This window comes from Grampus griseus (assembly GCF_964374135.1).
Source record: "Grampus griseus genome assembly, chromosome: 10".
Classification (NCBI taxonomy): Eukaryota; Metazoa; Chordata; class Mammalia; order Artiodactyla; family Delphinidae; genus Grampus; species Grampus griseus.
In genome coordinates, this window is record NC_139004.1 from 103,864,685 (window position 1) to 103,876,789 (window position 12,105).

The following is a 12,105-nucleotide window of genomic DNA, read 5'->3' on the forward strand; positions in this document are numbered from 1 at the left end:
TTTTGCCTTATTTTTCTAGCTAGGACTTCCAGTACTATATTGAGTAGAAATGGCGGAAGTGGGCATCCTTGTCTTGTTTCTGATCTTAGTGGAAATGCTTTCAGTCTTTTTCCATCAAGTCTGACGTTAGCTGTAGTCTTTTTTATATGGCCTTTATTATGCTGAGGTAATTTCTTTCTATTCTTAGTCTTTTGAGTGTTTTTATCATGAAAGGGTGTTGAATTTTCTTAAACGCTTTTTCTGCATCCATTGAAATGATCATGTGGGTTTTTTTCTCTTCATTCTGTTAACGTGGTGTGTACTACATTAATCTATGTTTGTATGCTGAACCATCCTTGCATTCTAGGAATAAATCCCACTTGATCATAGTGTATAATAGTTTTAATACTCTGTTGAATTCCTATTGCTAGTATTTATTTTGTCGAGGATTTTTCAGTCAATATTTATGAGGGATATTGGTCCATTGTTTTCTTGTGATGTTTTTGGCTTTGGTATCAGGGCAATGGTAGTCTCATAGAATGAATTTGGAAGTGTTCCCTCTTCAAATTTTTGGGAGAGTTTGAGGAGGATTGGTGTTCACTCTTCTTTATATGTTCAGTAGAATTCACCAGTGAAGCCATCTGGTCCTGGGCTTTTCTTCATTGGGAGGCTTTTGATTACTGATTGAGTCTCCTTACTAGTTACAGGTGTATTCACCTTTTCTACTTATTCATGATCCAGTCTTAGTAGGTTCCATGTTTCTAGGAATTTATCAGTTTTATCTAGGTTATCCAATTTCTTAGTGTTAGAGTGTTCAGAGTACTGTCTTGTAATATTTCTGTAGAAACAGTAGTAATGTTGCCTCTTTCATTTCTGATCTTAGTTGTTTAAGTCTTCTCTATTTTTTTCTTAGTCAATCTAGCTAAAGGTATGTCGATTTTGTAGATCTTTTCAAAGAACCAACTCTTGGTTTTGTTAATTTTCTATATTGTTTTTCTATGTTTTGTTTATCTCTGCTCTTATTTCCTCTCTTTTGCTAGCTTTGAGTTTAGTTTGTTCTTTTTCTGGTTAAGGTGTAAAGTTAGGTTGTTGATTTAAGGTCTTTCTTCTCTTTTAATGTAAACACCTATAGCTGTAAGTTTTTCTCTTATCACTACTTTCACTGCATCCCATAAGGTTTGGTATGTTGTGTTCTCATTTTCACTTGTCAAGATATTCTATGATTTCCCTTGTGACTTCTTCTTTGACTTATTGTTTAAGAGTGTGATGTTTAATTTCCACATATTTGCGAATTTTCTAGTTTTCCTTGTGTTCTGATTTCTAGTTTCATTCTACTGTGATAAGAAAAGATACTTTATATATTTTAATCTTTTTGTGAAGACTTCTTTTGTGACCTTGGCTCTGATGTATCATGGAGAATGTTCCATGTGTACTTGAGAAGAATGTGTATTCTACGCTTTTTGGGTGGAGTGTTATGTAATGTGTCTGTTAGGTCCAATTGGTCTATTGTGTTCTTTCAGCCCTCTGTTTCCTAACTGGTCTTCTATCTGGTTGTTCTATCCATTTTTGGAAGTGGAACATTAAAGTCTTCTACTATAATTTAGTTCTATCAGTTTCTTTCTTCAGTTTGGTTAGTGTTTGCTTCATATATTTAGAAGCTCTGAGGTTTGGTGGATATATTTTTATGATTGTTATGTCTTCTTGGTAAATTGACATACAATGTCCTTTTAACATATAATGTGCTTTTTGGACTTCCCTGGTGGTGCAGTGGTTAAGAATCTGCCTGCCAATGCAGGGGACATGGGTTTGATCCGTGGGCTGGGTAGATCCCACATGCTGTGGCGCAACTAAACCCCTCTGCCACAACTCTCAAGCCTGTGCTCTAGAGCCCATGAGCCACAACTACTGAGCCCACGTGCCACGACTACTGAAGCCTGTGCAAGCTAGAGTTCGCATGCCTCAACTACTGAGCCTTCATGCTCTAGGGCCCATGTGCTACAACTACTGAGCCTGTGTGCTGCAACTACTGAGGTCCATGTGCCTAGAGCCTATGCTCTGCAACAAGAGAAGCCACCACAATGAGAAGCCCACGCACCACAATGAAGAGTAGCCCCTACTCACCGCAGCTAGAGAAAGCACGTGTGCAGCAACAAAGACCCAATGCAGCCCAAAAATATATATATAATAATAATAATAATAAACTATATAATGTCCTTTTTAGTCTCTTATACCAGTTTTGGCATAAGGTCTATTTTGTTTTATATTAGTATAAACATTCCAGCTCTCTTTTGGTTACTATCTGCTTGGCAAGTGTTTTCCATCCTTTCAGTTTCAGCCTATGTGTGTCCTTAGCTCTAAAGTGAGTCTCTTCTAGACAGCATAATGTTGGATCCTGTCTTTTTGTCCATTCTGTCAGTCTATGTCTGTTGTTTGGGGAGTTTAATCCATTTACATTTAAAGTAATTATTGTTAGGGAAGGACTTGCTTTTGCCATTTTGGTATTTGTTTTCTGCATAGCTTGTAGTTTGGGACCCTCATTTCCTCTCTTACTGTCTTCGTTTATGTTCAGTTGATTTTTTGTAATGATACTTTTTGACTCTCTTCTTGTTTCCCTTGTGTATATTTTGTAGATATTTTTGTGGTTACCATTGGAATTACGTATACCATCCTAAATATATAATCTATTTTAAACTGATAGCAGTTTAACTTCCATCACATACAAAAACTTTACTCCTTTATAGTTCTGACCCCTCCCCCTTCATCCCTTCATGTTACGTCACAGATTACATCTTTATGTATTGTGTATCCATAGACTTACAGTTGTTTTCTGACTTACGTCTTTTAAATCCAATAGAAGAGTAAAAAATGTAATTATAAGCTAAAATTACAGTAATACTGGTCTGTATATGTTTACCTTTATGTGAGAACTTTGTATTTTCATATGGCTTTGCATTCCTGTCTAGCATGCTTTCATTTCAACTTGAAGGGCTGCCTATAGCATTTCTTGCCAGACAGGTCTAGTATTAATGTACTCCCTCAACTTTTGTTTATCTGAGAAAATCTTAGCTTCTCCCTCATTTTTGAAGGACTTTTTTTGTTTGTTTTTTGGCCAGATATAGAATTCTTGGTTGATAGTTGTTTTTTTTGTTTTTGGTTTTTTTCTTTCAGAACTTTAAATATATTGTCCAGCTCTCTCTGGCCTATGAGGTTTCTACTGAGAAATCCACTTACAACCTTAATGTGGATCACTTGTAGGTGACGAGCTGCTGTTCTCTTGCTACTTTCAAGATTCTCTCTTTGTCTTTGGTTTTTGACGTTTTGATTGTAATGCGTCTTGGTGTGAGTCTTTTTGTGTTTATCCTTCTTGGGGCTTCTTAAAATTTATTTTATTTATTTATTTATTTTTGGCTGCGTTGGGCCTTCATTGCTGTGCGTGGACTTTCTCTAGTTGCAGTGAGCAGGGGCTACTCTTGTTGTGGTGCACAGGCTTCTCACTGTGGTGGCTTCTCTTGTTGTGGAGCACGGGCTCTAGGCACTCGGGCTTCAGTAGTTGTGGGACGTGGGCTCAGTAGTTGTGGTTTGCAGGCTCAGTAGTTGTGGCACACGGGCTTAGTTGCTCCACGGCATGTGGGATCTTCCTGGACCAGGGATCAAACCTGTGTCCCTTGCATTGGCAGGTGGATTCTTAACCACGATGCGGCCAGGGAAGTCCCCTTCTTGGGTTTTTTTGAGCTTCTTGTATGTGTATATTCATGTCTTTCCTCAGATTTGGAGAGTTTTGGGGCATTATTTCTTCAAATAAGCTCTCTGCCCCATTTCTTCTTCTGTGGCTTCCATAACGTGTATATTGTGTAATGGTGTCCCTCAAGTCACTTCCTCCGTGTTCATTTTTCTTCTTTCCTTCTCCTCCTCAGACCTAATCTTTTCCAAAGGCCTGTCCTGAAGTTTGGTGATTCTTTCTTCTCTCTGGTTGAGCCTGCTCTTGAATTCATCTAGTGAATTTTATAATTCATTGATTGCCTTTGTCACCTTCAGAGTTTCTGTTTGGTTATTTTTATCTCTTTGCTGATATTTTCATTTTATTCATATATCATTTTCCTGATTTCCGTTAGCTCTTTGTGTTTTCCTCTTTGAGCATATTTAAGACGGTTGTTTTCAAGTCTTTGCCTAGTAAGAATGAAGTCTGTATGTGTTCAGGGACATTTTTGGAGATTCATCTTTTCCGTTTCTTTGTATGCATGTGATCTTTTCTTGAAACTTTGGCATTATAAATACGGCCACCTCTCCCAGTCTTCACAGACTGGCTCCGAGTTAGGGCAGACCTGCCCTCACCAGTGCAGCGTGGAGGCCTAAGCACTTCAGAGGTCTTTTCTGGACACCTTCCCTGGGTCTGTATGTGTGCTTTTCACTCAGTCTCAGTGAGGCTTCACCGAGACCAGTCCTGCAGGCAGCCCTCACGTGGGGGCAAGGGCCTCCCTGCTCTCTCCACGTTGTGAGAGCGACGGGGCCCGGCTGCTGCTCCCCTCTTACTGTGCGGAGCAGCACTGGGGAGATGGAAAGCACCACGGAATGCTCGCTCTTCACTGAGCACCCCGGTTGCTGTGGTCTCTGGCCGGCCCCCAGAGCTCCGTTGGGCTATCTTACTTTGACATCGCTTAGCTCCTTGGATTTCGATTGCAATTTTCCGTCAGATTTGGGATGTTTCTGTGTCTCTCTTCAAATGTTTCTTCTGCCCTTTTCTTTCTGTCTCTTACTGGTTCTCACACCATGCATACACTGTGCTTAATGCGGTCCCGTATTTCTCTAAGCTTCTGTCCTTTTTCTGTATCTCTTCTCTTTGTGGCTGAGGCTGCATGATCTCCACTGATCTGTCCTCAGCTTTGCTGATTCTGCCAGTTCAAGTCTGGTGTTGATATACTATAGTGGAATTTGGTTTTAGTTATGGTACTCTCCCATAACTTCCAGTTGGTTCCTTTATATGATTTCTGTCTCCTTATTGATATTTTCTGCTGGATGAGACATTAGCATCATGCCTTCCTTCATATCTCCTGCAGCACGCTTTTCTCTGGTTCCCTGAATGTAGGTACAGTGGCTGCTCTGCTGGTTCATCATGCCATCTGGGACCTCTCAGGCAGGTTCTCTCGCTGCTTTTCTTCCTGTGTGTGGATCCACTTTCCTGTTTCTTTGTATGTCTGGTAATGTTTTTTGTTGAAACCAGGACATTTTAGGTAATGCATGATAGCAGCTCCAGATACTGGACCCCTCCTTCTCTGTGGCTGTTTTTGCTTGTTTATTTCTTTGTAGTGCGGTGGCTGGATTATTGGGGGCAGTTTGTTTCCACCTGAAGATGGAGCCTCCCATGCTCCTCAGAGGTGCAGCCCTGGGTCTACGCAGCCACCCTGGGATAACAGGGGTTTAGCAGGGCTCTCGCTGCGCGTCTGTGTTATATTTTCTGACCCTGTCAGTGTCATGCCAGGTGTTAGGCTCCACTAATTGCAGGTTAGTTGCTCTGCTGTTTTTTGACAATGCCCTGGTGTGTAAATTGTTCCCTTTGCTGATCTAATTAAATCTGGGCCCCTTTGCAGCTGTAGTTTTTGAGACAAGTTTGCAGTGTGTTCCGACCCTAGAAGGGTTGTTGTTCGATATGTCCTTCCCTGGCTCTCTGGTTAACCAGCTGGCTACAGAGGATGGAGCTACCAGCCTACCCTTAACTGCTCACCACTCAAATCTCCATTGTTTCAGTTGCACCTTTAGACGTGAACTTCCCCACAGTGTGTTTCAAATGAAGTCCGTTCCTTTGGGTGGAGTTTCGGAGCTCTCTGATCTTGTGGTTTACCTCTTGCCCTGAGCAGAGTCTCTGAGCCCTTGCTCCAGAGCTGGGGTGGGGACAGCGTCCCCTTGTCTTGGAGGGACAACCTGCTTTATGAGCAGCTCTGGTGAGGCGGTGGCCTCTCCCAGCCTGGAGCCTTGCCCCACCAGTGGGCTGGGGCCAGGCGGATCAGGGCCCCGGCGTTTTTGCCTGGGATAGAAACTTGGATTTATTAGTAGGGGTGGTTGAGGAAGGGAGCTTTTCCCGTGTTGCTGGCCACGCTCCCTGGGAATATAGCCTCTGCCACTCACAGCTGTGGGGAGATTGGGAAATGGTGGTGGCCTGACCCTTCTGGTGGCTGGGATCTCAGGGAACAGGCAGCCCCGTTCCCTTGGCCACGTTCACCTGAAGTGGAGCTTCCATCATGCTGACGGGGGCAGAGGAGGGAAGGCGCAGGTCACGGCTCAGGTGCCTCAGACTCTCCCGCTCTTACTGACATCTAGTAGATTTTCTTCAATAAATGTTTCCTTATTTGCTGTGTGCCCTCAATTTCGAGATGGCTCTTTTTAAACAAGTTCCACCCGTTGTGGACGTCTGCCAGGGAGCAGGTCTGCCAGGTTCCTCACGCCTCCATCCTGGAATTGGAGCCCCTGGGCTTTACCTTGAGGGCTGAGGGCGTTGAAGGGTTGGAGCCCTGCTGAAAGCTGACCTCATCAGCTGCAGCTTAGAGAACCCCTAGGAGAGAGCTGAGAAGCCCCCGTGGTAGGTATCACTGGCAGAGGACAGCCACTGTGGGGAAGTGGAAAGGTGACCTAGCTCCACGTAGAGGACTGTCGAGACTTAGTAATTAACTGGTGGATGAGGAGTTAGTGAGGGGAGGGAGGCACTGCAGGACAGGGAAGCACTGCAGTGACTCACAGTCCGCGCTCTGCAGAGTTCTCAAAACGCAGATCAGCAGCCAGGGCCTGCGTCCGCATGTCTGACTCCTAGCGATGCCCGCGCTGCTGGTGCCCCGTTTGGGTAGCAAGGACCTAGGGTTTTGTGTTCAAGCAACTGGCGAATGGCGACAGGGTGGAATTGTCCATTTCCTTGTCTGTTTCCCCTGCTGGAGGGCAGGAATGGTGTCTTTCTCATTGTTGTATCTTGAGTATGTAGAACAATGGGTGACCTCTATAGTAGGTGTGTGATGGTTGAGTGTTTGTTGAATGGCTTAATGACTGTCGACAGATAACGCAAAGAGGAACAGTGATGTGGGAACAGATGAATTTTATTTGGGGCATGCTGCACGTGAGGTGCCTGTGGTCAGCCAGGTGGAGAAATATTGCTTGTCCTGAGTTCAGAAAGGGGATTTGGGCAAAAGTTACTGATTTGGAAATCGAGAATGCAGATTGTAAAGGAAGGAAAGAGGTGGGGTGAGGTTTTCCTGGGAAGATGCATAGAGGAGAAGGGAGAACATAGACCAGAGCTTATGTCGCTGAAGAACATCTGCTGTGAACACCCCTTGTCACTGTGCCCATATTTCATAGCTCTGTCTAATCTTCGTGAGAGTAAACCTTAGGTGCATTTTTGTTGCAGGTTAAAGAACTCTTTTCTTCCCTGGGAGTTGACTGCAATATCTTGGAACTTGATCAAGTTGGTAAGTAGAATGATTAGTACACATTGTTGTTTGTAATAAAGGTCAACGAGATTGACTTCTTTCCGTTTGCCTCATTCAGTTTCATTTACTCCTGTCTCTTTCGGTTAGATGAGCTGATTTCATCTACGTTCAACCCCGCAGAGAATGAACCTGTATATGAAAATAATTTGTGTAGATTTTTTTTGTTTATGTTTTTTGCATTTGAGGGGGGGAGGGACTAGAAGGAAGATGTATAAGCCGGTAAGCTGGAAGTCCTTCAGGCATCTCAGATGTGTCTGCCAACTTTCTAGCACAGTACATTAAGCTGTGATAAATGAGGTGAATCTGCCCGTTTCCTGAGTGTATCACCCCTGAGGGGCAACGCGTCAGCTTTATGCTTTTGAATTCCTGTCATCTGTGCACTTTACGCGTGCATGTGTTTTGCAGGAGTGGGAGACGTCATGGTGAACAGAAACCTGATCTGAGCCTTCATGACTTCACCCTCCTTTTAGCCAGGTCATTTTAATAAGGGAAGTGTTCTAGAGTCTCTGAAACTTTTCTAACGCGTATCCCGAGTGGGGCGCCTGGAGTACTTATGGCCCAGTTCTGCCTTCAGGGAATATGATCGTAAAGCGTTTTCAAATGTAGTTGCAGGAGGTGTTTTCTGAGTTACCACTGTTAAGGCGGAATGTGCTTTACGTTTGCTCTTTAGAGAGGATTCTTATCTGTCTCTGCCCACTCACTGGATCATAAATCAAATTCTAATCTAGAAGTGTTTATTTTAGAAGGAGTCAGTAGACTGGTCTTGATTCTTTAAGGCTCCTTCTGGACACCTGAGTGTTTTCCCCTGTCGACTCATCATTTATAAAGTTGTATGGCGTGCTGACCTCTGTGGGTGTGCAGACGTGGGTGTCTGAGTGTCCTAACACTGCAGCTCAGCTCACAGAGGCTTAGAACCTTTGCAGTGCTTTACATATTTAATCTTTTATTCCTTAGATGATGGGGCCAGTGTTCAAGAGGTGCTGTCGGAGATCACTAATCAGAGGACCGTGCCCAATATCTTTGTGAATAAAGTGCACATGGGCGGATGTGACCGAACTTTCCAGGTAATGATAGTATCGTGTGTTCTGGAATGCTGTTTGTTCAAGTTTTGTCTTAAAAAAAATATTTAAAAGGAGGAGGAGATGGTTTTTAGAAGTCGATTCATTTGTGTCTTTTGGAGCTTGTAAAATCAAAAGCCTGTAGGATGGTTATCAGATAATCTTGACTGCTTTAATGGAAATTAGCTTTTCTACGAATTCAAACTTCAGAAGCTGAGATGGAGGAGGTTTTGAGTGAGGTTGCAGGACAGACAGGTCAGCGGCGCTGCTCTCTTCCTCCTGATGGGACAGAAACAAGGCCTCTTCCCTCCTCAAGGTTTAGTGAGATGAGCTCAACACTAACCTTCTGGTCCAGGGTGCATAGAACGCCTACCAAGGCTGCTGACCCTGCGAGCTTCGCAAAGCTTTGCTTGTTTGATTCCTAGAATGCAGAAATGAACAGGAATCATTCGGTTAAGTAGAGACAGATCAAAATTGTTATTTATTAAATGAGGTCTGTATTTTAACTAGTCGTTTGCCTTTATTAAAATTCTGCTCTTGTAGCCTTTATGTATGTATGCAAATGGTAATAATCAGTGATTGATGAAATACTTATATTTAGATTTCAATTAAGAATTATATTTTTGTCGGGAGAAAAGATTGTCTACGTTGTATGTTAACCTGGGATTGGCATTGTTATCTAGTAACAGCCTGCTCTATGTGTCCTAGAAGCTATAACCCAACTCACGTGGTGGTAAGTACCATAGTTTACAGCCTCTAAACACCTTTGGAGTTGCTGATCTTGCCAGTCCTAGCTGGGAAGATGCTGTCAGAGCATGGTCTGGGGCTGTAGAGATGTCAGTTCTACTTCGAGACTGCAAGACTCTCCCTTGGACAGCCGCTGTTGAGGAGGTGGATTTCCCTACGGGCCCCTAGGAAGCAGGAGGCCACCTGGCTTTGGGACCGTGCACGAGGCATCTGGAAGCAGGAGGCCACCCGGCTTTGGGACCGTGCACGAGGCATCTGCTGGGTCTGTGGTCGTGCCGCACTTCCACTGCGCTCCCAGGATGAGCCCACTCGAAAGCCAGTGTGTTGGGACTGAGCAGCCAACTTCGCGCAGACAGAACTGTTGTTTAGTCACATGTGGAGCCTCTGACCTCATCTAAGCTTCTTCTGACCACCAGGAGGGCCAAGTGGACAAGAGAATGTGCTGCAGGGTCAGCCTCCCGACCAGGAAAAGCAAGTTGTTTGTGTTGTATAGGAAGTTGCGAGATTTAGGTCAGTTTACGAGAAACCAGGAGAAGCTTCAAAGTGCACGTCCTGCTGCCGATGCATGAGAATTGTTCTCAAGGTGAAGACTAGCACAGGTGGACAAAGCATAGAGGGCCTTGAACAATGGTGCTTGGCTATTTAACTGCACTTAGTTATTCTGTAACTCAGCTCTACCTGCTCGCCACTCAAAAGCCAACACCGACAAGCAAGTGTTAGTAGAAAGGAAAGTTGCTTTAATCAGAAAAGCCAGCCATCTGGGGAGAAGGCAGACCCACGTCCCAAAACCAACTTGGAAGATTCTGCTTGGCCATGAACGTTTTTAAAGGGAAAAAGGGGAAATAATCTCAGTTAATCATTGAGACAGGAGGTCGGATTCTTCGTCATCTCTCCATCGTGTGCAGACCTGCCGGCTTCTCCTAAGCTTCCCTTGGGTGCCGTCTTGCCCACGTGGTCCACCTGCAGATTTGCTAAGGGGGACGATGGGCATAGAGAGTCAGTCATTCTTTACCTACTTAATCGTTCATTCTTACTCCTTTTAATCCAGGAAAGGAGTCGACAGGTCAGGCGAGGTACTGCGTGCATTCAGCAGAGCAGAAATCAGGGGCTAGTTTAAATGTTACCTATGATCTCAGTTTTACAACTAAGGTCTGAGGAAAGCAGAGGCGAGCAAATGGAAAAGGGCAGAAGAGCTGCTTACAAAATGACCTTGTCTGACATGGATGTAAGGCCATGACCTCCCCATCATTGGACACATGCCTCACTATCGGGTGATAACCAACAAAACATATGTGCTTTGGCATCCGTTCTAACTAGTTGGACCCAGCTGAATGCCATCCAGGTAAACTGACAGTTCCAACTTACAAAGATTGTAGGTCAACTGTTTCCAAGATTTTTATAAAAGAAATTTATGCCGATTAAGCATAGGGTACAAAGAAATAGTGTGAAAACAAGTCACACTGTGTTCTCTCCTTTGGTTAACCCTCAGGCACATCAGAGTGGTTTATTACAGAAGCTCCTTCAGGAAGATCCAGCATATGATTACGACCTCATTGTCATTGGTGGTGGCCCTGGCGGCCTTTCGTGTGCTCAGGTATGAAGAAGATGACACCTGAAGATGATTTTCCTGCTGATTGCCATGAGCATTTCTTCTGCTACTTAAAAAAAAGCCATTTATGATGTTCCAGTGTACTCTGTTGTTGTAATAGCTGGTTTAATGAAGGGGAAAAACTGGGTTTCATCACAAACACCGTCATCGTTTAGGGGAGCGAGAAATCGGGGGAGTGTCAGGAAAATGACAAGGTCTCTATCTGTGGCTTTTTTCGTAGGAAGCTGCCGCTTTGGGGAGGAGAGTCATGGTGCTGGACCTCGTGGTCCCGTCGCCCCAGGGCACATCGTGGGGTGAGCTGCTCTTCCCACCATCGTGCGGTGGTGGTTCTCTGTAGGCTCAGTCTCCCTCAGTCCTCACAACAGTCTCGAGCATAACCCACCTGTTTCAGGGGTGAGGAAACTAAATCTCCAATCACATTGTTAACAAGAGGAGACGCTGGAAGAATAATAGGAAAATAATGAAGGAAGACTGTGCAAAAGGGGAAAATTCCATGACCCCAGTATTCCAAAGCTTCTGCCAGAATAATGTTTGTACACACGCGTGGGTGTTTTCACACAGTTGTGGTCACGCAGTGGTGTGTGCACCCCGTGGTGCTCGCCTGCGTTGGCCATGATGCTTTTCTGTGTTTCTGCATTGATTTTATCATGGACCCCAGTGGCTGCAGGATGGTTAGTTGACTTAGTGTGTGTGGTCATCCCAGGTCCGTTTAATGCAATGCACAGCAAGCTCCCAGCCTGGGACTTTGCTGTAGACAAGAGTGCTTGCCTGTCCACGCTCTTTTCACTGTAGCACAGAAGGCATAGCTTTTGTGCTGGGTGTTTTCTGTCTGTGCTTTGGTCCATCCCCGTTGTCTGTACCCTGCGCTCCCCACAAACTGGTGGATTGGCCGCGTGCCCTCTGGCTTCTGCTGGGGCGTGGCCATCGGGGTAACGGGAAGAGCAGAGGAGGAAGCATACGGCGGGGTCTCCAGGCCCGCTGGGCACTGCAGGCTGGTTCTCCCCCGTGGTCCAGCTTTGGGTGGCGGCACTGGCCCCGTCGCTTACCCCTTCACAGGGCTGGTGGCGGCCCCCCTTGCACCCACTGCTCTTCCTGCCACACCCTGTAATGATTTCTGCCCTCTCCTCAGTTCCCCAGCTGGAGTGTCACCTGTTTCCTGCCAGAACCCTGACAAAGTGGGAAAGTTGGTTTTTGTTTTTGTTTTTGTAAATAAATTCATTGATTTTATTGATTTTATCGATTTTAT

At 44.8% G+C, this 12,105-nt stretch overlaps 1 protein-coding gene across 8 annotated transcripts in view; it reads left to right on the forward strand.

Annotated features, from left to right (window-relative positions):
• The window catches only part of TXNRD3 (thioredoxin reductase 3), a 46,001-nt gene that overhangs the window by 4,992 nt on the left and 28,904 nt on the right, over positions 1 to 12,105 (forward strand). For 6 of the 8 annotated variants that reach the window (XR_014297341.1, XR_014297342.1, XR_014297343.1 and 3 more), the window contains exons 2-5: positions 7,364 to 7,424; positions 8,400 to 8,509; positions 10,740 to 10,844; positions 11,080 to 11,152. Coding sequence is in view for 3 of the 8 variants with exons in the window: in XM_082664168.1 (XP_082520294.1) it covers positions 8,483 to 8,509; positions 10,740 to 10,844; positions 11,080 to 11,152 (205 nt within the window). In the remaining 5 variants the exon portion in view is untranslated. Of the gene's footprint in view, positions 1 to 7,363; positions 7,425 to 8,399; positions 8,510 to 10,739; positions 10,845 to 11,079; positions 11,153 to 12,105 lie in introns of those variants that run through there. The other 2 variants (XM_082664171.1, XM_082664172.1) reach the window with 2 other exon arrangements.